Below are 27,023 nucleotides of genomic sequence, written 5' to 3'. Positions count from 1 at the left end.
CGCGGATACCCTGATCTTGATGAGGATGTTTATATAAGGTTTATCTGGAGCAGGTGGCTGATCCGAACTGGGCATGTGCAGCTTATTCACTACTTTTTCTTTCTTGACTCTGATTGACCGAACCCGAAAGCGGATGAAAAAGAATGACGAGTCGCATCAGAGCAACGCAGTACAGTGGACATGGCAGCAATAGGGATGACATGAGGAGGGATGCAAAGAGCCTGTAAGTATTTAGTCTTCCAGTCAAGTAAAACCGGCCTCTAGGACATTTGGACAAGGCAACCTCATATATCTTGTATGTCCATAGGCTGAATCGACTCAAATCAATACAGGCAGACGCGGCATTTGTAAGCGAGACAGCGAACCTCTTCCCACAGTTTCCGGTGCTTGGTAAGTCGTACAGATTTGGGCCGTCCTGCAATCTGGAGCACGGAGGTTATGCCATCATCTTTGGGAAGTAAATTGCCATAGCTGATTAGGACCATTTTTGCTTGGTTTCCAACTCCTTGTGCCTAAACATTAGCCAACGAGCGATGTGGGACATGGTATGTCCATCCGCTCAAGGTAACGATTACGTTCTTCTATCGATATACATGTATATCCTTCCGATCGGCAGTTCAGTCTTGTACTGAGGCGCAAAACGTTTCTACTTTTTCTCAATTGCGTTCGATACGTGCTAGATCCAAAAGCCTGGGGTATATTTCAAGTCGACGGATGGACACACGGGTAGTTGGGACTTTAACCTTCGCCGATATAATCCTCATTTGATCGCTACGATCGTCAACAACGGAGGGTAATCATTGATAATGAAAAGATACACTGCAAATATCTCCATGAAAATGCTTTTCTTTCTGAGCATCCGTCCTCATAAGCGATATTCAATACCAAACAACGATGATATAGATGCATTATTGTAGACTCGACCAGAAAGGGAAAGCGAGTGCCGGATGCTCTTTCGAAAACAATCCCCATCTGGTGTGCCACCATCAACAATGCCGTACACAAACGCGCCCTCCAAACCTGCACAGCACTACGAGAGCAGGAGCAGGTAGCCCCAGGCATGGCCCCCCCACAGCAAGTGGACGACCTGGAGCTTCCAGGAGATGCCTCTGTAACTGCGGCTTCATCGTTGCTTATGCCCTCGTTAGATGCTGAACGCTGGGACATACGCTATCATTCATTACCAAGTTTAATCTCTCGGTCAGAGCATGCCCAGATTGCGGAGAAAATTGACGGATTCGCAGAGAAACTAATGGTATATCGCGCAGTGTTTGTCTTAGTCAATCCAGTTCCCCTACTTCAATGCGTTCGAAGTATGTTCACCTAACTCGATTTCTATGTCACACTAGCGCTTCACTGACCTGACGCCTTTGACCACACGTCTGCTAAAGCCGATCCGGCCGATCTGGATTACCCCACAGAGTTTTATCTTTAAGAACGACCCTCCAGATTACAGTCAGGTAGCCTTTTTTCCCGTAATCTGCTTGAGCGCTTCCAGGGTTGTTCCGGACGGAATGGAGGAGTGCGACGGATATCTTTACGTCCAGGGATCAGGTGACGATGAAGAGATGTGGTCCAAGGGACTTACTCCAGATTTATTCTGGGAGAACGAAGAGTACTTGCTGGAGGAGGGCATCACATCTACAGAATGCGAGAAACGTGTACAGGAGGTTGTCCGCGAGGCAAAGAAGAAGCAACTGGAGGGCTTATATCATCAGGTAGATGAGATCGCACAGGATGGTCGACATCAGCTGAGCAAGGGACGACAGGACAGCAGTGACCGGATTTTGTTCACGCCGTCTATGGAGCTTTGTTCAGAGATCAAGCCCAGTCCGATCTGGATCGGGAATAATTTCAGCGGGAAGATACCTGATTGCTGGCAGAGAGGGTTTGACATGGTGATCAACTGTGCTGCAGAGATCAGGCGCAACCTGGTGTTTGAGGGAGAAGAGACTTCGCAAATTATTTCGCAACTGGGCGGTAATGGAGCAGGCGGAGCTCAGGCATCGCTATGTATCATTCAAGAGCATCAGTTGGTGGCAATGAGCACGCCATCGACGGCATCAGCGACTGTATTGCCAGCTCCTATTCAAGGATCAAAACAGTTCCACTACCTGCATCTACCAATTGCGGAGGGAAAGAAGGGTCAACACCAGTTGTTGGAAATGATACCTATTGCAAAGAAGGCCATTGAGTCACTGTATGCGTCAAGAATAGTACGTGAAGGGCAGGAGGAACTGACGAAGCCTAAAATCTTAATCCATTGTCAGCAAGGAATGGATCGATCAGTCGGTATTGCGCTGGCACTATTGGTGTCATGTTTTGACGAGGAAACCGGGAGGTACTGCGGATCAAGCGACGGTCAACCACAACCAGCAACAAAGGAGACGATCCAGAAGCGACTCTTTCAGATCATGTCGCATCGTCTGGCTGCACGTCCATCAAGAGCAACACTGAAGATAGTCAACACGTATTTTATGAGCCCCTCTGATCCGCCTCCAGCAAAATTCAATAGGAAAACAATTTTTTAAAGCTTTCATTTTGTTTGAGTTTAGGCTATGTTGAGCATCAGTCGTCTTCATGGCCGAAAAACGTAGTTCGCCATACGTAATCCTTCGCAAGGAAATCCGACATGTAGCCTGGCAGCCGATACAGGCCCTTGGGTTTGAGTGGATACTTTGTCTCCCGAGCACTCAGTATTCTGTCGAGTTGTTCCATTCCGGCAAACGTCAGATTCTCGGAGTAATGGATCCCGATCTTGTACAGAGACGGGCGCTCCTGCACCAGTTTGAGTAGCTGAATATCATCAATGGGCCATAATCCTTCGAGGTACAGGCACCGCAGCTTTGTAAGTTTCACCAGTGCTGCGACCATGGCTGCATCATCTTGAACGTCGGCAACGGATCGAAGGAAGCGGTTGTGTTGTAGAGCTAACATTTCGAGCGTGGGACACTGCTCAGCAAGGCTCTCGTAATCGAACCGAAAAAGAAAATCGCCACGGAGTGCAAGTCGGCGGAGTTGGCTGAATGGATGTTCGAAGCGGGAGCTCTCAGCATAATTCAACACACGGACGACAAACTCCTCAAGCTGATCCCCAAATGCGTCAATGATCGTATTCACGCTCACGAATTGGTTATCGCCTTCGACCGAGCATCCCAGCCTCTTGAGCTTTGGAAGACATTTCTGCAAAGGATTGTCTTGGTCCCTGATGTACGTTATTGGTGCGGGTCCAAGGCCGGCTCCTGTACGATTGACTTGGTTTACTGAACGGCACTGCTGCTGCTGCTTCTGCTGCTGACCGAGCCGGAATTGTTTCTTCGTGTTGACGACCCACTGAAACTGATGCGGACTGTTGACGACAATCCGTAGCTCTTCCAGATTGAAAAACTGACCCAGATGCTCAAAAGCAGCGGTGTGCTCCCGGTAAAAGGTAGTCGTGCCGATCCTCAAGACTCTGAGCGTGCGATGTAGGTTTGGATGTGAATCAGCGAACCACGGTCGTTGGCAGCAGGCTGGTTTAAGTTCTAAAACTTCGAGGTGCTCAAAGTGACTCAGGACTTTGCTGAAATGAGAGGTCAGTGGTGCTTGCGTCTCGAGCGAAAACATCTGGATTCTATTCAGTTGGCAAGTAGCTACACTTTCGCCTCTGGCGGTCTTCTCGGCCTCGGTATGTGACTTTCCAAGATGGTGTCCAAACCGCAATGTAGCAAGTACTCGATCAAGGGTCTCCCAGTCGCACTCGTTCTCGGTCATATCGCAAACCTCGAAGCGGCGTAGGTGCATCAGTTTGTTGAAGGTGAAGCAGTAAGGTCGATTTAATTCTTCGATAGGAGCACTTTTGCTAGGCTCAAGGGATGGAGCAACAGCCTCTTCATCATCTTCCGGGTAGTATGGTTGCCATAGTGGTGGCGGCCCCTTCCGCTCTCTGGCCCTGGGTACGCGTTCCTGCCTCAGCTGGAAGGTCCTCATCCGATGTGTCGGGATCCTCATACTTTGAATTCTATCGGCACCAGGTTGATTTAAGAGTGCGCGCTGTAGATGATCCAGTACTCCAATTGTTGTCAAGTTGTGGTTGCTGCGATCGGGCGTGAACTGTCGCTGAAAAACACCATCCCTTCTTGTAGTCACCACAGGGGCTCTTCCTGCATGACATGACCCACGACTTTGCCGAGCACGGGTACACAGCTTTTCTAGATCTAGGACAACGAGGTGGCGGAGGTAGAGCTGACGGGGCCATGTGACGGAGTGGTGATGCGGACCAAAATCAAAAGGCTCTCTACTCCAGGAGCAATAATCGCGAAAAGGCGATGTTGGAAAGAAGTGCTCTTTCAGGTCAGGGAACCTAGCGCAGAGCTGTGGGATGAAGGTCGACAGCAACGTGTAGAGCAGGGCAAATTCCCGGGCCTCGAGTCGGGCCGTGAGGATCTGATTAATTTTGCTCACATCGTCGTCAAATTGAGTCTTAATGGCGCCTACGCCAACCTTCGCTGGGCTCGTCATCGTGCCCGCCATTGTGCTCGCTGTTGTTGATGTCGCCGCCGTTGCTGCTGCAGTTACCGTTGTTGTTGCCGTCGTCTCTGTCGCGGCATTGTAGAGCGTATTTGTCGCGGATTGTGGTTGGTCCTCTAAAATCGATAAGGTTTGTGGCGCTCTCTCGCTAATTGAGGAAAGTCGAATGTTGTTGCTCTTGCGTATGGACATTTCCCGGATCCGCAGGAAAGGATCTCTGTAGAGTCGAGGCACGACCAAAAAGAAGCATTGCTGATTGACCTGAAGGAGGGATGCGAGAGTACTAGTATCCGTATCGAGAACTTGGACGATGATCTCTAGACATTCTGGCGGCAACTTGTTCCATCCAGACAGCGAAGGCGTGAGAGGTGATGGGACGACCTGCGACAATGCATGCTTTGGCTGGGAACAAATAAACCCCTCGTCTGCAGAGATAGAGAGTTGGTTCAGCGGGATCATCAAGGTCTGGAGGACATCCAAGGACTGGTCCTGGATGCCTTGGATGGTATTTTTAAGGGGAGGCAGAGCCATTACAAGTATTGTCAAAGACGAGGAGAAAAAGAAGAGATGAGCGAGGATCTATCGTGTGCAGCTGCTTAAATGTAGTAAGGTGAGCGATAGACTACATGTACAAAAGATGGACAATGTGTTGCTATGCCACCCCAGAGTGCAGAATGCTGACCAAATGACAGGAGAAAAAAAAACGCAAATACAGGGCTCACAAACACTGCCTTTCTTCTAGCCTTCGTTCCTTCTTCTTTGGCTTTTCATCTCTGCGTGGGCCAATTGTTCATCGCACGCAGAGCGAAGAGCATGGTGTAACATGTTTCACACTTAGACCACAACACTCCACGGCCTGGGCAATGTGCAGTCGTGTGGAGTGGCGCCGTGCACTAACTCAGCTCTGGGTTTTTTTTCAACCTTATGCGTGACGAATGGGTCACCTGCTATTGGAAATGCTGTCAATGGACACGCCATCATTTGTAAAAGACCCAGTTGGGGCCCTATGCCGATCAAATAGAACGCGCGTATCTGACGTGGAAGTATGCATGTTTTCTGGGCGTGGGGCACCGGGAAAAATGGAGATATACGAGCATAACATTCCATTGTCTTTAGAGGAGATAAAGAATGATCGCTGTGGGAGGGAACAAAGGAATGTAGATGAATACAAAATGCCCCATTCCCAGACAGCTCGCTCCTTATTTTCTCTCGTCTCATAATCCATTTCATCGACCTCTGTTCTCTCAACTATTGACTTGGCCCACCTTCCGCGGGCAGCACACTGACACAACCATGAAGATAAAGATTGCCATGGCTCTGGGGACCCTTCTCGCCAGCTCTCTTATCGCGGTTTCGGCAACCCAGCAGCGCATCAACGACGCCCATCCATCACAGTTGACACTGCGCAGCAAGAAGAAGAACTTGGATAACCTGAAGCAAACCATTCAGCTCAGCCCTGACCATACCTTCTTTGATATGACCCAGTCCTCAGATGATGAGCTCGCCGCGACAGCGGTCACGCCCTTTTGCAAATCCTTCACATTCCTCTGCCATGTCCGATGTCTTCAGCGGGGTGATGCCAAAGACCCGGGCAATATCAACAATTCCTTGTCATCAGAGGAACGCGCACGTTCCAAATACAATGGCAAAGGCGAAATCAATCGTTGTATTCATGTGCCTAATTCGGATTCCATTCGCGTCCTTTGCCTGTGCAACAATGGCGTGGATCTGACAGCCGAAGTGGATTACGCGCTCGAGGGGGTAGTAGATATTAAGGCTGCTGGGGGTGGTGGATCAGGGATTGGAGAGGCAGGACTAATCCGCCCAGTGGTATACATCCAGACGACGACAACCGTATATAAGACCGTCACGAAGACGGCTACCGTGACAGAAAAGGTGTTACAGACACCAACAGCGCCATTGAGGGGCTAATATGGCTACGACGAGGATGACTATGATGATGAGGATATGGAGGGTCCTGATGGGAGGAAATCGAAAAATCTCTGGATAAAGCACAACAAACGTTCATCACAAAAGAGGAAAGAGAAGGACAATGGTGATAGCAACGAAGACGACGGCAACTAACACGGTCGCCACAGGATCGAGCATGCTTCAACGTATCCGCCCTTTGATGGCGACGCTGCGCCCGCTCTAAAGTACAAACACGGCCACCGCCATCACCAACATCACTTATATTTGGGCCTTCATACACAAGGGCAGCGTAAAGAGCGTGTCTGATTCAACAACTCTTGCGAAATATGACCCGATTCTTTGAATATAAACGCGTCAGGTGTGCATCTGACAGCTTGTTTAGGAAAAATTAATAAAGCGCAGGGTAACCTTTGAAATGCGCAATTACACAGATAAGACAGGTGCGCTGACGATCAGTCAACAAACACAGACGCGGCGCGTCTCTGTGTACTTCCGACTGATTTCTCAGCATCTACACTTCAGTGTACCTGTATCGATTTCATTGTGGAAAAGAGTGATGCCATATGAATTCATCTTCGGACCGGGATGCTTAGTACTTCAATGGTCCTTAGGAAGGAGCACTGTGCAAACGCGGCGTATCCGAATCGCTATATAAGATGAGCTTGTCTCGTCCACTTTTGGACCTCAATGCACCGAAAGCCCTTCTTCCCTTCATCAGACAATAGCAAACAACATGTCTCGCACGTTCGACAACAATGCTCGGACTGCCCTGAACGAAAGTATTTACAATCAGGACAGTACGTTCAAGCTCAAGTATTTTAAGCTTCATGGCATGGCTGCAACCGTACGCATGATCCTAGCGACGACGGGCGCCAAATGGGAATGTGTCTTTCCCGAGGTTGGTCCATGCATGTCCCATGAAATCGTCCGTTCTAATTTTTTACGCCAACTAATAGAATCATCCCCCATTGGAATGAATGAAATGTTGCACAGGACTGGGCAAACAAAGAAAAGAGCGAAACGCTCTTTGGAGTGCTTCCTGTGCTCTACGAGACCACATCGTCAGGACAGACCATCGAAGTCCCAGAATCCGAAGTGATCGAGCACTATCTCTCCAAGAAGTTTGGTCTCTATGGCAACGATGACTTTGATGAGATCAAGGTCCGCACTTTCACATCTTCGATCCAAGCGATCATAACGTACTACTTTTTGAGGATCGCCGTTGTGAGAGATGCAGCCTACAAGGCTACGATGACGGAGAGGTTCCTGACAGAGGCCTTGCCACCCTTTGTGTTGACGCATGAGCGGCATCTGCATGCCAATGGCTCCAATGGGCATTATGTCAATGACAAGGTATGCAAAGAACATCTCCAAGGATTTACTTGGCTACCACTCTTCCAGCTATTAATTTGGTGATATACCTTGCTTTACACAGCTGTCTCTGGCCGATATCAAGTTAGCACTGGCAGTGGAGATGATCGTGACGCTGACCGGAGACAGGTTTGTGTCAAAAGAAAAAACACCTGCATTGTACACTGTTTGGGAGAAAGTGAATGTGATCCCATCCTTAGCGGAGTGGAAGAAGACGGAGGCGTATACCGTTGTTGCGGAGGGTAACCTGCGCATTCTCGGGTTCTAAAGCCGCGCCTTTTGGACTTTACAGCTCCTCTCTTACTCTCTCATCATCCTTTGGAGTAGAAAAATAAACCCAATCGTTTTGACATATAGAAAAGATATTATTACTTATGTAGATTGACTAGATGCGGTGACGTTCAGACCATATTGTCTAACCTAGCGAAGCGCCAGGCAAAGAGGACGGTCATGATGGCCATAGCGACAGCCTGAGCAGCATACAAATACACAAAGTTAGGATCGCTCGACCAGATGGCCAGGATCATACCGATCAAGGATCCAAAGGCGTTCGTGCAAAGGAAAAGCGACATTACTACGGACTTGAGCTCTGGTGCTGCAGACCTGAATGCGAACTCCAAACCGGTCGCAGACGAAAAGATCTCCGAGATGCCGATCAAGATGTAAGCGGGGAGTTGAGCCCAGATCGTAAGCTCGTTAATCATCAACGAGATATCCGTGGGGACGTCGACATGGTTGCCGTTGGGATCCTTGCCTGTAAAGTTGTAGTATGGTCCGGACTTGTACAAAAAGTGCTGGAGGACCGTGACATAAACAAAGCAGAAGGTGACGATGCAGAATCCAATGATGATACGGTTGACTGGTCCGAGGCGGAAGCCGGCCTTGCGAAGCATGGGGAAGATGAACGTGTCGAGGATCGGGATAAATATGACGATGACAAGGGAGTTGACGAACGACAACATCTCGGGCTTGAGCCAGTTGGGACGTGTCATGTTGATACCCATGTTAACAAAGTTGTCGGTCATGTTGTTGTATAAGGCCCAGTATAAGGGGTAGATACAGAAAACCTTGCAGGCGTGGTACGTGCGCTCCAGATCTTTCACAAACTTGGCGTCCCATTCAAAAGTCTCGCCATTGCGGGGCAAAGCACTTTGGACCCAGTGAGTTCCCTCAGGACGTTCATGGCGGTGACGGAACGCATAGGTAATGCAGCGGATACACTTTCCAAGAACATTGCCGTTGGGAGGACGATCATAATACTTGTTTCTGCCCAGGGCGAAGACAATGATGCCGACAACGAAAGCGATCGCAGGGATCATGTAGGCGATATCCCAGGCGTAGCTTGAGACTGCAGGGGTAATGCCTTGGCCCAGAAGGCCTCCGATGTTGATAGCCATGTAGAAGTAGCGGAAGAGACGCTCGACCGTAACAGCATGGTTGACAGTGTAGCCGACCTTCTTGGGGTGAGGATAGTCCTCGATGGGAAGCTGCTCTGCTGCAAAGGCCGAGACGTTGGACTTGATACCACCGGTACCCCAGGAGATAAGACAAAAGATTGAAACAAGGAAGCCGGGGAGAGCCACTGTTTCCCTGAGGCTGTCAATGGCCGAAACGGTCAAAAGGACGAGTCCGAGAGTGTAAATGATGGCAAAGAGGAGCACCGTCTTGAACTTTCCGAGCCACTTGTCAGCGACGGCGGCACCAAAGATAGCGGTCATATAGGAGAAGAAGTTGAAGCCACGGGAAATAGCCGTTGCTTTGCTCTTGCCAAGCAGCAGGCGCTGCAGCATGTAACGCTGGAACAGCATCGAGGCACCGTAATATGCAAAACGTTCGCAAAGTTCAGCTGAATGACGAAGCGAGGAGAGATTGTACAGCTTTGTGTCAGAGTAATCGTAGGGAAGGCAAACACAGCTGCCAGATGGAGAAAGACAGGTGATACTTACTGACGATAATAAGCCAGGCGGCGAGGGGGATGGGTCCAGCGACCTGGATGTTGCTGTCGAGGTCTTCGCTGACCTCAACCTCCTTCATGTGATGATGCTCGTCTGAGAAGCCGCTGCCGGTGGTTTGCTTTTCTACGTCGCCGAAGTTGCGGGGCTTGCTTGTGTCGTCCACCATGGCTGGTGTGCCAGTGTGTGAGGCTTCCATGGTTTATGTATCTAGAGAGAGGTGTGAACCAAAGAGTGCTGAAATAACGTGGAGAAGAAGGAAGGTTGGTGGGGGAAAAAGAAAAGTATAAACGCGCCGAGTCAAAAGGTGATAAGGAGAGGTTCACGAGGTGGAGAGAGGAAAGGAAGAAGAAGGCGGATGGGTGATGACATTGGATTGATATTTATTAGTTTTCCATCGTGGATGATACGAGGCAAGCGACTTCCGGAAGGCATTGAAATGACCAGTAGACTTACTATGAATGCAGTGGTATCCTAGTATGTGTATGCGTGCCTGGAAGCCGTTTGCTCTTTTTGGCTTGTTTCCCAGCGCCCTGCCGTGAGAAAGCGCGGTTTTAGTCAATTGCTTCCTCGGCGTAGCGTGGAAAACCTGGAACAAACAGAGCCAAGCGGGTGGATACAACGGCCAAAAGTTCATTGCATTTTATTGTACTGTCCATTGTAATCTTTTCTTTCGTTCGGCCCCTTCTCCGCCAATGCTCCCTGAATCCGATCATGAATCAGAAACGGCACTCATTCCCATTGACCCATTCTTCCTCAAGAGGCGAGCAGGCAAGTCAACCCTTCACGAGAGAGGGATTGACCACAAAAGCAACATACAGAGCGCATATCACCCGTATGGACTTATAGCATTGACTCTTTGTAGGCACCATTAGCGCGTGCAATCCTTGCGCCTACAAAAGACATATTTATTACACAAGTGCGTTACACGATGTCATGGACTACTACTGCGGGCTGATCTTCGACTAGATCGCTTGCTGCCTTGTTTGTTTGGTGAACTGAACAGACAAGTTTATTACGTTTTGGCTTGTCCTATCCCGGTGAGTGCAGTAGGTTAAAATATTCGGCATAACCGACTGTGCAGCACGATCACGTACGATGGCAGCCAATCGTCTTATTGCTCAAATTGGCTCTTACCCATCCTTGCGCTAACGCGTGCATGGGACACCCTCAAGAGGAAAAACGGCAAAAATTCACCTCTCTAAACCGGATCCGCTCCTTCTTTGTAGCACACTCATGCTCGCATGAAAGCTGCGAGGTCCGGACTTGTATGCTGCAGGATCATTCGACTGATTCGGCGAGTTGTAATCTATTCTCTACTGGCAAGAGAATACAGCTACCATCTTCCTAGTGATCGAGTAGATCTGCCTTGCCAGAGTGGACCTTCTTCAGCTGCTTGATTTCCATGAGCGACGCCGCTCTAGAGAAAGAACGAAAAAAGAAGAAAAGGAACATGACAAAAGGGCTGAATCAGTTCAATCACCCTGGTACTCGTAGACCTCTTGGAACACGATCCGATGAACATTGATAGCCAGGATAAAAAAAAAAAATGGAGACAAATAGAGACATCCCATACGCCGCATGTTACGTGTACATGAAGCATGGAAGTCATTGAATCCCCGCATGCATGCCGTTCGGGAGGAGCGCAAATGGAGGGGGTAGAACGTTCAGCATCGGATTGCATGCTTAGTTGGCAGATAAATCTCTCAATGGGTACCTCCCTCATTGCCACGATTCTGAAGATTTGATATCTCTTGCTCAACTCGGTCAGGCAATTAAAAACTTTATCGCTAGACTGTCCCGAGGGTGCGCCATGAACCATCGCCACTGGAGTCCTCGCAGTCCTCGCCAAGAAGTAACGCCCCTAATATTTTTTACAATAAAAATCAATTCAAAAATCCCGTTAAGCCACTGATGCATAGGGCGAAATGTTCCCCCCTTCAGAAAACATCTCCCCCCTTCAGAAAACATCTCCCCCCTTCAGAAAACGCTGGACTATCGCTACGTCCGTACTTCCATTGAAGTCATCCCTAAGCACAACAACTCTGTCACCACCTCTTCTCCAGCTCCTGTACTTGACCCAGGGGGCCGCCTCTAACAAATGACAACAATCCTCCTGCAGTCAATCCAGTCGGTCAAGAGGGCAACACATTTTGGAGTGCCGAGTCTCCCGCCGACGTCAGCATTGGCATTGATATGTTCAAGCATGACAGTTCAGTCTACGCGCCCTCTGAGAACCGACTCCTGGCACATGTCTTCAAGAAGCAGACTTCACCTGACACTTCTTCTGCCGTTCAAGACCGAGTGAAACCCTTTGGGAGAGGACTATCGCATCAGCTGTCATCTCTGACTGGTGTAGGAGAGCGCACCTGCAGGAAGGCAATAGCTTTCGCAAGAACTGGAACCATTGGCAACAAGGAGGAGACTGACCGACCGGGACGACTTATAAAAGAACTGGACGAGAGCCTTGCTATCAAGATTCGCGACATCATCACTCAATCCAACAAAAAAGGCATCCCCAGCTCAGCTAGCTGTATTTCGAATGAACTGAGGATGGAATACGACATCGAGAGGCCTGTATGATCGATTACACGCAACCTCCACAAAGTTGGGATGTACTGGGGAAAAGGTGTGTGCCAGAACATGATGCACGACTCACCGGAAATTGTTGCCTATCGATCCAACTATCTTGAACCGCCGCTTGAAGAACCTGATTGGCAAGGGCGATGAGATCAGACCACGTCGCCCCAAGGTGTTTTTGGACGAGTCGTATTGTCATCTCGATCATGCTACAGCAAACCGATGGGTTCCTAAGAAGGGCGGCATCGTTTCGGAACCAGGTTGGAAACCGCTCCTTGTCATATTCGCCGTATTCGTTGTGTCATGGAACAAGAACAAGCGGCAGCTGCAGGCCCGATTTGTGCGAGACAGTGTCTACATCTAGCCAGTGATCGGGAAATCCCACCTTGCGACGAGGCCGAGAGAAGGCAAGAAACAGTACGACTCTGCGCTGTGGTGCAATGTCCCGAAGGAGACCCGAGATTTCAATATCATTACTGACAATCGCGATTGTCTTGGCAACTTCTCGGCGGATTTATTCGACAGCATATTCAAACAGCTATGCGTCAACCTTGGCAAAATGAGATATGGTCCTAGCAATATTCACTTGGACGGCACTTCATACCACTTCCGCAAAATCAACAAAAAGCCTGCCAGATTTACCAAGGTGGATGATATGATCAAATGGATTCAGGACGGGGGCTATGAACTGCCGGCGACTACACGACCAAATGGAATACCAGCCAAAGTGGAAACGTTGCAGCACATCAAAGACCTTCCCGGTCGATCCAGTTATGCCATTTATGATATTGCAGTTGACAATAGTGACCACTTTATATACAAACCCCCTCCCTACCATTGCGAGCTCCAGCCAATTGAGAAGATCTGAGTCGTCGTCGTCAAACAGCCGGTCTCCAGCTAAACCACAGGGAACCTGCCGCGCTCGAATCTCAAGGCGATGCTTGATAGACACTTTGTAGACATACTTCCCAGTACCTTTGTCTCTGTGTGGAAAGCTAGTGTCAGAATCAGACGAGATCAGTATGTAGTCGATAATAAACCAGCGCAAGCCTTCTAGACAGCAATGTCTTTAGTGGAAGGACCTGAGGAGAATGAGAAGGATGAGGAGGACCATGAAGGGGTGGTGCTGAATGAGGATGTTACGAGAGAAGAGGCATGGACAAGAGCCCTTGAGGCGGTCAACACTGCTGATCTCTATGAAAATGATAACCTTTTCATTATGGAACCGTCGTAAACGGATGATCTAGGAGACGGCGGCGACAATATCCACGACGGCTACTAAGCCATCGGCGATGATGGTGTTGGGATTTGTCTGGCCGAGGATGGCCTCAGGAAGCGTAGACGCGAAGAATAGAATGGCTACAACTCAAATTCAATAAGGTTCACGATGAGTACTGGAAAAATATATCGTTTTTCGGGGGAAGAAAGAGGGGAAACCCCTGGAAACTAAAAATGTATTCTATAAATATATAGGACGCTCGCTACTTACTGGCGTGGTTTCTGTGCAATCACCCGTTCTCCAGAGTAGCCAGGGGTAAGAGGTAGAGGCTGTGGTATTCGTGGTAAAAAAAAAAGATGAACATGGCATGTACGACGTTATGAATAAAACAATCGGATTGAGCGCCATAAATGGGAAGGATCGGCCGAGGATAGTCTCTTCCGAGCATTCATTTGAGCGTTTCCTATGCAGCTTTTCGACGCCACTAATTTCTTAGATCGGCTTAAGTAGAAAGTTAACCTTCCAAATCAGATTGTATGCTGCAAGGACATTGGAATTGTCGCACAGAATAGTGTTGGAGCCATGAACTATCAAGGATTTCTCTTCGATAACTCGCGTCTAGATGGTAGAGGGCCTTGACGCATCGACAGTTGCGCGAATGACATGGAATAAAGGTGCTTGCGGGGCGCTTGTAAAGAAAACAGGGCCCACGCCAGGATTGTCTATCGGACGTATTGAATGGAATTATGCGGAAATGGAAGACAGTAAGCGCGCACACATAGTAAAGAAACCGGAAGATGATGCTATCTTGATCGTGCTAGGACGTGCGTGCTATGAATTAAAGGGATGATCCATGGTCGGATATAGTTTGAAGGTAGCCTGGCTAATGATCTCGTGCTTTGTTTAATTATGTGACCATAAGGCCGTTTTGTCTGGCTGAAGTCTAGGAGAAAAACGAGAATGGGTTTGGGTATTTGCTCTGCGTCTTTAAGCACGTGTTGACGCGTCTGTAGAGCTGTCTAAGGCTTGGCTCTATATTAGTGTGGCCGTGGAAGCAAATCGTGGTATACATGATGAAATTCTAAGGCCACCTCGTGTGCACGATTTTCGTGCAAAATCACACCATTTCGCCCTTTTGGTGAAGTTGCAGAATAGAGCATACAGCCGACATACAACACCTTCTAGTCTACATGGCTTACCGATTCGAGACCGTGATGTATTCCATACCCATCGAGTTGCAGCTATAAGACACGGATCCACCCATTTGCTCCACCTTTCGGATACGATCGGTTTATGTCGTCTAATGTCCTGATACCTTGCCACGAGGAGTGTCAGGATATTTTGTCCATACCATAGATTGCACACTGCGTTCCAGTTTTATTAAGGATGGAAAGGATCAAGCAGCCACTATGGTCGCGAATCGTAGTTGCGGGAGCAGAGTAGAAGTACAAGTAAAAAAAAAAAGGACACCAGAGCCTCGATCGGTCAGAAATGAAACAAAACAAAGGTGGGAATAAAATAAGAATTGGCACCACGCACAGACGGGGCAGGACAAAGGAGACAGCCCAGGGAACAAACCCAATCACAGCATACCAAATAGCAGCTCTCGCGCATGGAGGGCCCTTTGGACGTTCATCGACTGCGATCATCTCGTTATCAGCATTGAACTAGACTATCGTGGAACATCGCCTAGCGGAGTATTTTCGACATTTCCGGCACCTGTTGGATCTGGACGGACTGCACAATGGGTGAAACTGTCGGAGCTCGTTGAAATGATCTCAAAGCACACTCGAAATGGCGTTATCTGATGGGTTGCATTCGCGCACTGCGATTGGCTTGAATCCAAGGGCCAGAATTTTTACTTGCGGAGGCAATTCGGCGACCCTTCTAAGAGGAGACCTGTCGGTACTCAGACAGACTGCACTGCTCTTAAACCCGCCAGGCTTATCGTCGCTCCTTCTTAGTCCCTGTGTTGAAAATAAAAACTCCGGTCTGTCTGACGAGAAATTACAGGCAGTGGTTGTATGGCACCATATCCACTTTTCAGCTGAACCCTGACTTGCGCAACTATGGCGTGCTTGGCAGTTCATAACGACCAGCCCATAGGCCGACTCTTGAGTGGGGTAGTTGCATTAGGAGAGTTAACTCTAAGAAAACGGCTAACGTCCGTCCGTCATCGCACCGGAAAGAGGAAGGCAAAGGCTATCGTGCGCTGTATAAAAAGAAGCCGTTAGTCCCAGTCTTTTTGGGGTTCATTGCCTTATCACTTATTCGACTTTTCTACACACATCCCAACTGGGGATAATACCTTCCACTCATCACTCCTCCCCCACAACCTTTGCCCCCGTTCAACTTTAAAACCCTCTCCTCCGCACCTTCGTTTCTCCTTCACCGATCTACGCCCATAACCCCCATTAAAAATGTCTAAAGCTGAACACAACCCTGAGAAGTTACAGGAAGTCGACGTGGAGAGCGTTTCCAGTGGCTCTCTTGGTGACGTTTACTCCAACGCAGTTGAAGGAAAGGCCACCAACTTCCAGGCCTATGTCAACGTTGTCAGTGTACTTGCTGGTGCTGGCACCCTTGGCCTGCCTGCAGCTCTTCGCGACGCAGGATGGGTCGGTCTGGTCATCCTGGCCCTCGCCTGTGCTATGGCCATCTATGGCAATCAGAAGCTGATTCAGTGCCTTTACTACGACGGGTAAGTAAGCGGTTCTATATGTACAGCGACTTTTAACAACGTTCATGTTATATTGCAGAGCTAACCCTTTTGCAACACTCCATATTGTTCGAAAATAGTCGTACTCGCCTAAGAGAATACCCCGATGTTGCCCATGCTGCATTCGGCGTCGTTGGAAGAATTGTTGTCACCTTCTTCTACAACTCGATCGCACTCGGAGGTCCCGTGCTGTACCTGATCTTGACAGGAACCAACATCCATGATCTGGCCTCATCTGTTGGTAGTACCATAACATTGAAGCAATGGATTATGATCGCGGCTGCAGTCATGGTTGTACCCATCGTTCTCACCAAGACTATGCGTGAGGTCGCTTTCCTCAGTATCTTTGGCGCCCTTTCAACCGCTATTGTCGTCGTTATCGTCACGATCGCCTCCATCATCAATTCCAAAGACCTTGATCTGGTTACGAAGCCCAACGGCGCAGTCGAGCCCATTCACCATGAAGCCGCCATCGCTCGCAACTTGCCCCTCGCCCTCGCTACGTTTGCGTTCTCATACGGCGGCAATGTCATCTTCCCACACGTCGAGGAGAGCATGAAAAATAAGCGCTCCTGGAACAAGATCGTTACTTTGGGAATCATGACCGTCACCGTCCTTTACATTATGTGCTCGACCTCGGGATACGCTGTCTATGGTGACATTGTCAAGTCGCCCATCTACCTGAATCTCCCTGGAGGCGCTACCCGCACCATCTCGACCATCATCATCACGTTGCATGTCCTCCTGGCCATCCCCCTTTTCCTCACGACTTTTAATCTCCAGATCGAGACGGCTTTGAAGCTGGAGTCGCGTGGGTTCTCTGCAAAGACCGAGTTCGTCTACCGCGCTGTGATCCGCACTCTGTCTATGGTCCTGTGTGCAACCATTGCCCTGTTCTTCCCATATTTCGGACAGATGATGTCCTTGCTGGGCGCGTTGAGCGATGGCATGTTGACGTTTGTCTTCCCGATCGCTTTCTACTTGAAGCTGTATGGATTCAGGAAGGTCCACAAGTTGGAACTCGTAGTCATGATCTTGGTGGTCGTCATCGGCACAGCCACTTCTGTCATTGGAACCATCGATGCGGTCAAGGAGCTGGCCAAGGCTTTCCACGGTGAACTGGACTAATTGAGGAATACAGATACAACAGATACCCGCTTCGTGCATTATCAGCAGAATCCCTCGTAACGCATCGAAGCACTCTTTATCTATTTTATTGCCAGCATTGTCATCTTTACCATCATCTCGAGCATCTCCTGTACAGTACCTTCGGTAGCAGTAATAATAACACATATTGTTTCGAAAAATGAGCAATGTTCTTGACGCGTCGTTTCGATGTTACACAAACAATGTGGTGCTTTACAGCTGCCTTGGCACTTGGCATCCTCCAAGGGACCACTTTACGAGGCAAGGCAACAGATGCTTTAAATGGGTGAACGCGCGATGTGAAGACGCACTTGATGCTCATCAGCGCCAAGAAGTTCTGTGGCCGGTGTGGAGAACACAGCTGCATCGGGCGGACGCGAAGAAAGTCTTGTTTGTAGACTGACAAAGTGACAAATGCTCTGAGTGGAAACAGCCAGGTCTGCCATGTGATCGATCGAATGTGTCTCATCTTGCCGACCGAGGGGCAATAACAAGGTTCTTGGATTCAATTGGAGTGCACGCTGTTGATGGAATAGTATCTATCCACGCACTTCTGCACTTTACTATTTTCCTTTTCCCCCATCCGAGCCTTTCTTCTCTCTTTACCAATCTCATTCAGTAGTCCAGACAGCTTGTCAATAATCAACTCTCCAAGTATACCAGTAACACGATACAACACAGCACACGACAGCACCAACACTAGCACTATGCCTGAAGTCAAGAAGAACCCAACCGTCGTCGAGGATGATCTTGATGATGACTTTTTGGATGGTAATCACACCTCCATCTGAATCACACCTCGCTCTTCGACCCATGAACACCGAGCCAAGTCTTATCTTGCTGCTTCAAGTATTCACTCTGCCTTATTTTATTTTTTTTTACACATGCAATAACAGGCGCCCTGGATGGCTTCACCTCCGCAAAGCCCGCCACACCTGTCAAGCCAACTACGACCCAAAAGGCCGGCGGTGTGGCATCAACCTCTTCTTCTACATCGCCTAAGGCTGAACGGACACCAGAATCGCTCTTGCTCAGTCCAGAGGATCTTCCTGACGACGATGACGACGATGCCCTGGGTGGACTCGATGCGGAGTTCTCGAAACAACTCGCCTCGGGCATGGAGGAGCTGATGAAGGAGATGAACGGCAACCCCGAGCTGCAAAAGTCGTTTGAGGAAATGTTCAAGGGGCTGGATGTCAATGGCAAGGCACCTGTAACAGGACCCTCAGCAGCAGCAGCACCATCATCATCAAGTGCAGGAGCCGCCAGCTTCCAGGACAGGATCGCAAAGACCATGGATAAGTTGAAGGACAGTTCGGAACAGGTTGAAGTAAGTTCTTTAATTTGTCATACTTTTCTCTTGGCGGGGAGGGGGATTAGGCCTGCCTCGCAATATTAGGACTCGTGGGGAAACGCTTTTCTGGTTTTGGTTCGCTGCATGTGGGAGGGTGGGGGATTTGCCCGTGTATTCTCACGTCGGGCTCATGGCCTGTTGGATCGGACGAAATGAGGCTCGGAAGCCGAAGCGAACGGGTTGTTGATCTGATACGAATGAATCAATGTGAAATGAACTTAATGATTTACGTTTATATCTAAAAAAAATAGGCCCAGGTTGCAGAGGAATCCGAGGAAGCATTAATGGCCGAGATGATGAAGCAGATGGAGGGCATGGCTGAGGGTGGCGATTTCCAGAACGTGCTCGAGGGCATGATGGAGCAGTTGATGTCCAAGGATATCCTCTACGAGCCCATGTTGGATTTGAAGCAGAAGGTAATGGAAGGGATCGCTGGCAGTATTTTGCACATGCCGCCATTTTTTTTCTCCTTTGCAGATGATTAACGCCCAATTTAATTTCCTTGCGTGATGCTATGCAGTATCCTCAATGGTTGAAGGACAACAAGGACAAGATTTCGGCCGATGAATACGCCCGGTACGAGAAGCAATACGGCTATGTCAAGGATATCGTCGATTTCTTTGACCGCCCTGACTTTGACGACAAGAGCGACTCTCAGGCCAAGAGCGTCATTGAGCTCATGCAAGGTGTAAGTTTCTATCTCCTTTTCTGATTTGATAAAATGCACCGGAGAACTAACGCCATACTCCGCCATTCGACACAACCACAAAAAAATTATAGATGCAAGATTGCGGTCAGCCTCCTGCCGATATCTTGGAGGAACTTGCACCTGGCATGGAAGTGGGCACTGGTAAGTTGGTTATTCTGATTTTTTTCTTCATGAAAAAAGTATCATTTACTTGCGAATGTGATGATATACGGGTTTGATGACTGACCGTTCATGATTTGTGATTTGTTATGTTGATGTTTTAATAGACGGTGTCCCTAAAATGCCAGATATGCCAGAGTGCAATATGCAGTAATGGCTGTGTTCGTCATTCTATCCCTTCCATGGTATTCCTCCGATCTTTAAGCACAGCTCTGGTCTGCGCTGCTCTCTACCTTGCTCTGCTCTGCACTTCCCTGCCTCGCTTTCTCCCACCTCACCTTCTTTTCTCTTTCATATTTCTCCCACTCCGGCGAAAAGATTATAACAGAACATTTGACTATAATCATCGTTATTCATCGTCTCCAGCTACACGTAAAATTAAAAAGGTCAAATGACACGAATGGCACGGACGTCTGTGGAATGCAACTCCAACTGAAAAAGCTAAGAGTTGCCAAGTTGGCGCGTGCAATTGCAAATTTGTGGAGAAAATAATCAAGCTGGTATTGGCGAAGAGCTCTCGTTTACAACGTGGCCGTGGGCATAGACGTGGTTCTGATTTCTGTGCATGCGCAACACAGCTCTGTAAGGGAGCACGACAATGAAAACAGGACTGACGACTTCCTTTTATTCACCCCTCTTTTATTTGTTTCTTTGAGCTCAAAGTGTGGAGAGTGTGGAAGAGGGGTGGACATCCTTGCCGGGCTCACACACACTTTCCGTGGCTGACTGACAGCGCCAGTACCTAGTTACTTGGCCCCCGCCTCGGTCAATAGCCTCACAGACGAGGCAATGGGCAAAATTTCTGTGGTTTCTTTTTCAGAAGATATGGACTAGACCAGACATGGACTGGTTTCGGTCGCATATCTCATCCTTCGGACGATTTTTTGCCCTCTTCTGCTCTCCCTCGTTCTCCTCCTCCCTCATTCTTTCCTTCTATCTCTCCTCTCACTGCCTCCTCGTTCATTCGCTGCCTCCATCAGCATCGGCATCAGCATCAAGACATCAGCAGCACCCTAACCTGCCCCTCATGAGCTCGAATCTCTGCCAGCAGAGCCAGGCCCATCGACTCTATAGCCTCTACCTTCACTACGACGCCTCACACACCGCAAAGCACGAAGACCCAGAGGTGCGACAGCCTGTCACAGAATCATTTTATTCCCTTTAAATCGTTTCTTAGTTATGCTCTCCCTTGTTTTATTGCTTGCTTCCTCTGTTGTATCTCAGCGTTTACTGAACCATGGTCGACTGCTTTCCTTGTCGTTTCATGGGTGATGGTTATCCCTGGCTGTCGATGGAGATCAGTTGTCTTGATATATAATTGCATGCAAAGGACTGATACGCGAAGCAGCCTTTTTATTCACCCTCTTTCTCTCTCTTCAACCCTCTATTTTTTTTTCCCAAATGGACACGGCATGGTTTACACTCCTCTTTTGGCGTGGTGCGATTTGTTAACCGCCCCTACTGCCTATACGATCCTGCGCTTGAAATACCTGATCGGTTTCGAAACAGTGCAAAGCAGTTCTTCAGCATTGCTTTGCCTTACTGGAGAAAGATTATGTGGTCGGGGCTGTACCGAACCACAATGGGCAGCTCTGCTCGTCCTATCCATCTGAACTTGCCATCCTTGAAAAACCAAGAGATCTTTCACATCAATCTTCGGCAGCAGTAACAGGCACGCGCGGAGGAATACAAAACCAGGAGGAACGCGAATATTTGTCTCGAGAGACCTTGTCCCGCACTGCAAAAGAACATCAAGATCAAGCGTCTGCGTCGGTATCAAAGCCTTCCCCCGCCCCTTTTCAAAACCAGCTCCTCCCGGCCCTGCATTCGACTTCATCGTCGCCATCGGCACCGTCATCGCAGAGTATATTTCTACGGGGTCCTTCAAACGCACCATCTTCCTCGGCCTCTCTCCTGTTTTCGCAAGCACAAATAGGAAGCAACTACACCAATGTAATCAATGGCAGCATAGTTGGTCAGCAAAGCAGCAGTGATGGTGGGAACGACAACGGTTTGCCACACGAGATGACAAATCAACAGTATATGGATCACTCTTTGATCGACGAGGCTGCTGACCAAAGTTTCGATTTGGGAGAGAGCGGGATGATGTCTTTTCAGGATATCAAAACAGAGCTCGATATGATACATCCCCCACAACCCCTGCGGCAACAGCAGCACCAGCACCAGCAGCAAGAAGATCAGGGGTTGAGCAATGTCTCTGACCAAGATCGATCCAGAAGACACATCTTGCCCTTCCCTTTCCGGATACCCAGACCTGAGAAGAAAATGAACGTTGCAATAAAAGAATACGAGGCTCCCCCCTCAATACCCCACACCAAGAGGACACAGGAATCTGTTCAGTCTGCTGTAGACAAGGACAAAGGTTCGTATAACTTCCCCCTCCCCCCCTTTCCTTTCCTTTGATCTACCCTCTTGGTAGGGGGCGGGAAGAAAACGCGTGTCCACCGATATCATGCAGCCAGATCTATTTCTCACCTCTTTTTTTCATATCTTGCTTGGTCGTTTTCTTACTACAGTCAACGACACTCTGGAGCTGTCAAAGCAGTTTGAAAAGTCGCACTTTGCACGCGTCCGAGCCCGGTTTGTGGTACCATGCATCCTAGTCCGGGGGAAGAATATATGCCGATCAGCTACGCTCTCGAACGAGGTCGAAGTCTTTATGCACAGTGTCAACCAAAAGATCAATGATTTGAATCAAAAGCGCAAGATGTTTCTCTACGGCACAGGCGAACGAAGGTACGCTAATTTGAAACGCATGTCGATTGCTGTACTGCCGAAAAAGTATTAACAATGAGTTCATTATACACGTTGGATGAACAACTAGTCCAGATAAGGAGGATCGCGAATCTTCGCTAGAAAAGCAGCGAATGGAGGACATCGAACTACTGCACCAGCTCGGAGTCACATATATCAACGATCTCATGGTTGAGAACCGTAAAGTCAAGTACGTACGGAGAAACCAGATAGTTTGGACGCATCGCTTAGTACGAATGTCCAATGGTGGCAAAAAAAAAAAAAAAAGAGCGAGCAGCACTAACACGCCTCTAATTCACTTATACTTGAACTGGGTTTAAACGTGCTTAGATATGGCCTCAAAGTAACATCATCTGAAAAGGTTGACTCGTTCGGCCGCTACTCCAAGTTCAAGTTAGTGGCAACGCCGTATCCTGGGGTCGAGTTCTTCCAAAAGTTCAAGGCCAATAAGTACTCGGCTCGCAAGCTCTGCTTTGACTGGTCACAAACCTTTGCAGATGCAGAGCTGCAGCTTCCAACGGGACACATCGATCATCTCAGCATTCGATGGAGAGACTATAAGAGCTGGGATCTGAGTAGGTGTCTGGCCGAAGGTCATGAGTTGCTGTCAAGTGGGGAAATATCTAACGGCGTTTATTACTCTATTCATTTTGTTACTAAACGAACGGCACGACAGTCGAGTTGACGCAGAATTACCTTCGGTTATACCTGACACATATCGCCGACGACACTCCGGATCAGGATATGTTGGGCACAATAGGAAGTGCGTCAAACACACCGGCACTGTCGCCGAAGGGCCTCCTGATTCATTGCATATCAGGTAGAGTTGTATTCCGCGATGCTCAAATCAACATGCAATCGAACCAATATGTTAACGAAAAATTAATGATGGTGTTTCTATACATATGACCTCTAGGGTGGGATCGTACGCCGCTCTTCATTTCCTTACTCAGGATATCGCTCTGGGCAGACGGAGAAGCACATCAGTCTTTAACAGCAGCAGAGATGCTGTATCTGACTATGGGCTACGACTGGTTCTTATTCAAGTGAGTAAGCGGTCTGTATTCTTCAGCATTTTTTCTATATGTTCAGATTCTAATGAATGCTTTATATGCTTCTGCTTCTTCTAGTCATCTCTTAGCTGACCGCAGTCAGCGTGGCGAGGATATATTCTACTTTTGCTTCTATTTCTTAAAATTTATTTACGACGAAGAGTTCTCTTTAAATTCCATATCCAACCTATCCAAGAAGGCCAAGAGTCCGAGTCAGCCAACATCTCAGCAAGTTCTATCTCGATCACCCATGCTAAAGAACATTGGACGCCTCAAAGGCTTAGGCGACTTTAGTACATCCGCAGGATCAGACGCTGACGACGCGCATGGATTCGTCTGCGAGGACTGCAAGTTGTTGAGAAAATCCAATGAACCGCTCGGTCGTGACATGACCTCCGCTAAGAATAACAGCCAGGAAGCAGCAACTTCAACTGACGGCAAAGCTTCAAGTTGGCAACTGGTCACGTTCTCGACTCCACCTGGTCGCGACAAACATGGATCTCCTCGGGCACCTTTTGCACCAACGCTACAAAGCATGACAAGGGCGTCAGGCTCACCCCTGGGAGCCAAGCGTAACTCGTACTCGACTGGATTCTCCGAGAATGACAGGGGCGCGACGGAGCAGGGAGTTCTTGATTCTGACCCTCGGGAGGCAACGAGCCCTTTAGGGTTAGCGGATGGGCGCTGCCGACTCGGCGTTCAACAGTTCATTGCGAGGCGGTCGTCCTCCAGTAGCATTCCGGATCTCTTTGCAGACGAGTCCAAGCACCTGACACAAGGAATCGTTGCACCCGAGTTTACAAGGGTTGCCACTTTTCCTAATTTGGCGGGGAGTCAAGGCACTGAGGAAATTGAAGAAGCCGACGATGATGGCAAAGGAGAGCTTGCGAGGGAGAGACAGGCTACACCTCGCAAGAGAGCATCAACCTTTGATGGCGGACTCCTACTCACTGGCGAACCGGATTCACATGTGGATGCAGGTGACAGGGACCCAAAGGAACAGGAGGAAGAGGAGGACCTGACAAGTGATGATGATGACAATGGAGAGGATGAATTAGGCAGGGATGTTAGCGATGGTGCAGTGTCACGGCGTGAAGAAGCGGGGCCGCAGATATGCCAGGTTTGTCATCATTCGTTTTTTGCAGGGTCCAACCAGCTGATCGACCAAACAAATCCAACAGGAAACTCGTCCACAGCTTTAAGACGCCCTATACCCGTTAATGCCGACGCCTTGAGTCATTCTCAGCAGCGTCCTTTGGGCTTCAGCGCAGAACAGGTTTCTGGGCGCATGCGGGTCGTAGATCGTCTATTTTCTCAGGATGATGTTGAGCGGATCTGCCATCATGGTCAACAAGTCAACGAGTCCGACCGGGATGAAGGCATGTTCCAGCTCGAGATTGAGGATCGTCCGACATACCAGCCAATACTTTTTTCATGTGACGAGCGATCAGAGCTGAATTGTTTGAACCCTCCATGTCATTCGAGTTCTGGATACCAAGAAGGATCGCTGGGCAGTAGTTCTTGCATCGACAGAGACCGTAGTGTCCGGGACATGTCATCAGCCGCCGACGAGATAGGGAGCATCGAGGGCGATGAGAACGAGAGCTTTTGGGATGAGACCTCAACCATAGATTATGGATACAGCCCCGGCAGTGTGTTGAATGGGTTCGGGCTGGGCTTGACAAAATGTCCGCCAGACCGTGATGACAACCTTGGATTGGATGCTGGCCGGGACATTGCAAGGCGAGGGGAGGACTGCACTCCTGATGAGGACGATGACGAGGATGATGATGACGAAGACTGCGCTGCCAGCTTGAACTCACGTCAGGGGGGCCTCCAGATTGACCGCCACGAAAACGACCATTTATTTATGCCGTCCTTGAAAGGAGTCTTCTCTGCTGCTGACAAATCATCGCAGGGACGTGGCAGGAGACGGAACGAACCACACCACAACTCGTATGCGTCCGAGAATATGCCGGATCATTTTGTAGCAGATCCTGCTCACCCTTCGGATAAATCAGCCGAGAGAGAGGGAGCGAACATCAATTTTGACCAGAGCCAGACAGCGAACTCAGAGGCGCCTCGAGCACTTACTCGTCGACAGAAACTGCGACAACTTCGGAGGCTTTTCATGGACATGCGCGACGAGATTGGAGATGGAAATCGATCTCCAAGCCGACCAGTTATGGACGTAAAGAACACAATGGTTTCGATGAACTCTGCGACGGAGGATGATGATGACAGCGGCAGCTCTTTTAGAGCAGAGTCGTTCTCGGACGACACGTCTTTCCAATATCGGTCATCCATTGCTACCTCAGCTACGTTTGTGAGCCGACATGGTCTTGGCTCTGCCACGTCGTCCTCGACGCCCATCAACAGGAACCATGAGTTCGGTATGAGCCAACCGTTCTTTTCGCGCGGAAGCTCGAGTCGTCAATCGGGAGAGTCCTTTATCGTCTCTCCCGTGGCAAGACTGCAGCAACATCAGCAGCAACATCAACAGCAACGCCAAAGCCAAGGTCCGGGATTGACAGCCCCATCGGGCAACGGCCGAAAGAGTCCATTCGAATGGGCAGCAGCAGCGGCGTCCTCAGCAGCAGCCTCAATCAGCTCGGCGTCCGGGATCGTTTCTGGAGGATTTGGTCACTCGAGTGTATCGTCCGCGGGGACCACGCTGAGTCCCACGATAAAGCCTTCTATGTATCATACCCAGCAGCAGCAACAGCGGCAACAGCGGCAGCACTCGATCGGAAGTGGACATGGCAGCGCTGGTAGTATGCAAAGTCCAGTCTCGAGCACGACCATGCCGACGGAAGATTTCTTGGAGCTGAGCAGCAGCACGACTATGCTTAATATCCATGGCGAGAGATCGAGTGATAGGGTCATTGCGAATGCGCGGAGGCGATCCTTGGCCACATCTCCTATGGTGATTTCCCCAACATCGTCAGCATCGAACCCGCGGATGCGCGGGGTGGCAGCCGATCCAGGGCATATCAAAGAGAAGGGCGGCGAGAATTCAGGACGCTGGGATTGGTAAGGCTTCAGACGTACAATGGTGCATTCGTTTGAACAGGAGTGGTCTTTGAATAACTTTCTTTGGACTGACCCTCGCCGCTCTTTGTGTGACTCCATCTTCAATAGGGTCCAGGGTATTTTTGTATGAGAATTCATTCCTAGTTTTAGATAAAAATAATAGTAATAATATATATATATATTTTTTTGTTCGTGGCCATGAATAGTTTTGTTCCTGAAATAAGACGCGTCCTCTCTGTCCAATCAGAATTTAGTGGCGCAGACCTCAAAATTACATTTTTTTTTTTTTTTCTATGTCGAGAATCTGTGCACTCCTTGACCTCAACATCAATAACCGCAACATCGCCGCTAGTCCCAGCCACTCCACTCCGTCTCCTCAACTACAGAGACTTCATTCAACTTTCATCTCCAACCGCTTGCGATCTCCAGCCTCTATTTCTCTACATGCCGCGCAGTCCAAGTCCTGATCGTCACCACGATCGCCACGGTGCTCCCAAGGATTGGGATGCGCCA

The 27,023-nt window shown here is 49.1% G+C and overlaps 8 protein-coding genes across 8 annotated transcripts; 6 read left to right on the top strand and 2 right to left on the bottom strand.

Moving 5' to 3' along the window:
• Positions 1–143: 143 nt before the first annotated feature.
• BC939DRAFT_502228 (tRNA A64-2'-O-ribosylphosphate transferase) lies at positions 144–2,531 on the top strand (the record flags this gene model as incomplete). Its single annotated transcript, XM_051560263.1, has 6 exons — positions 144–223; positions 308–390; positions 524–564; positions 681–793; positions 904–1,255; positions 1,350–2,531. 6 exons carry the CDS (start codon positions 144–146, stop codon positions 2,529–2,531), a joined length of 1,851 nt encoding a protein of 616 aa, XP_051413209.1.
• Position 2,532: 1 nt separating this feature from the next.
• On the bottom strand, positions 2,533–4,595 carry BC939DRAFT_448425 (uncharacterized protein). The gene has a single exon (XM_051555221.1). It carries the CDS (start codon positions 4,510–4,512, stop codon positions 2,569–2,571), a length of 1,944 nt encoding a protein of 647 aa, XP_051413208.1. The 5' UTR covers positions 4,513–4,595; the 3' UTR covers positions 2,533–2,568.
• A 1,084-nt stretch (positions 4,596–5,679) lies between these two features.
• Positions 5,680–6,795, top strand: BC939DRAFT_448423 (uncharacterized protein). Its single transcript, XM_051555220.1, has one exon. It carries the CDS (start codon positions 5,803–5,805, stop codon positions 6,439–6,441), a length of 639 nt encoding a protein of 212 aa, XP_051413207.1. The 5' UTR covers positions 5,680–5,802; the 3' UTR covers positions 6,442–6,795.
• A 236-nt stretch (positions 6,796–7,031) lies between these two features.
• On the top strand, positions 7,032–8,149 carry BC939DRAFT_448422 (uncharacterized protein). The gene is made up of 3 exons (XM_051555219.1): positions 7,032–7,339; positions 7,435–7,794; positions 7,877–8,149. Exons 1-3 carry the CDS (start codon positions 7,175–7,177, stop codon positions 8,078–8,080), a joined length of 729 nt encoding a protein of 242 aa, XP_051413206.1. The 5' UTR covers positions 7,032–7,174; the 3' UTR covers positions 8,081–8,149.
• A 64-nt stretch (positions 8,150–8,213) lies between these two features.
• BC939DRAFT_396075 (peptide transporter PTR2-A) lies at positions 8,214–9,846 on the bottom strand (the record flags this gene model as incomplete). The annotated part of the gene is made up of 2 exons (XM_051552262.1): positions 8,214–9,658; positions 9,759–9,846. 2 exons carry the CDS (start codon positions 9,844–9,846, stop codon positions 8,214–8,216), a joined length of 1,533 nt encoding a protein of 510 aa, XP_051413205.1.
• Positions 9,847–15,983: 6,137 nt separating this feature from the next.
• Positions 15,984–17,410, top strand: BC939DRAFT_396031 (transmembrane amino acid transporter protein-domain-containing protein; the record flags this gene model as incomplete). Its single annotated transcript, XM_051552259.1, has 2 exons — positions 15,984–16,264; positions 16,363–17,410. 2 exons carry the CDS (start codon positions 15,984–15,986, stop codon positions 17,408–17,410), a joined length of 1,329 nt encoding a protein of 442 aa, XP_051413204.1.
• Positions 17,411–17,947: 537 nt separating this feature from the next.
• Positions 17,948–20,148, top strand: BC939DRAFT_126606 (Pex19 protein family-domain-containing protein). Its single transcript, XM_051550036.1, has 6 exons — positions 17,948–18,199; positions 18,325–18,758; positions 19,034–19,198; positions 19,303–19,470; positions 19,563–19,632; positions 19,758–20,148. The coding sequence occupies exons 1-6, from the start codon at positions 18,136–18,138 to the stop codon at positions 19,802–19,804; spliced, it is 948 nt and encodes a 315-aa protein (XP_051413203.1). The 5' UTR covers positions 17,948–18,135; the 3' UTR covers positions 19,805–20,148.
• Positions 20,149–20,476: 328 nt separating this feature from the next.
• Positions 20,477–26,697, top strand: BC939DRAFT_448411 (uncharacterized protein). Its single transcript, XM_051555218.1, has 9 exons — positions 20,477–20,776; positions 21,160–22,033; positions 22,188–22,407; positions 22,496–22,615; positions 22,756–23,000; positions 23,102–23,245; positions 23,342–23,471; positions 23,556–26,510; positions 26,619–26,697. Exons 1-9 carry the CDS (start codon positions 20,492–20,494, stop codon positions 26,638–26,640), a joined length of 4,995 nt encoding a protein of 1,664 aa, XP_051413202.1. The 5' UTR covers positions 20,477–20,491; the 3' UTR covers positions 26,641–26,697.
• The last annotated feature ends 326 nt before the right edge of the window (positions 26,698–27,023 follow it).

This window comes from Gamsiella multidivaricata (assembly GCF_025024155.1).
Source record: "Gamsiella multidivaricata strain RSA 2152 chromosome Unknown BC939scaffold_25, whole genome shotgun sequence".
Lineage (NCBI taxonomy): Eukaryota > Fungi > Mortierellomycota > Mortierellomycetes > Mortierellales > Mortierellaceae > Gamsiella > Gamsiella multidivaricata.
The sequence above is the reverse complement of the archived record's forward strand: the minus strand, read 5'-3'. Positions and strand labels throughout refer to the sequence as shown.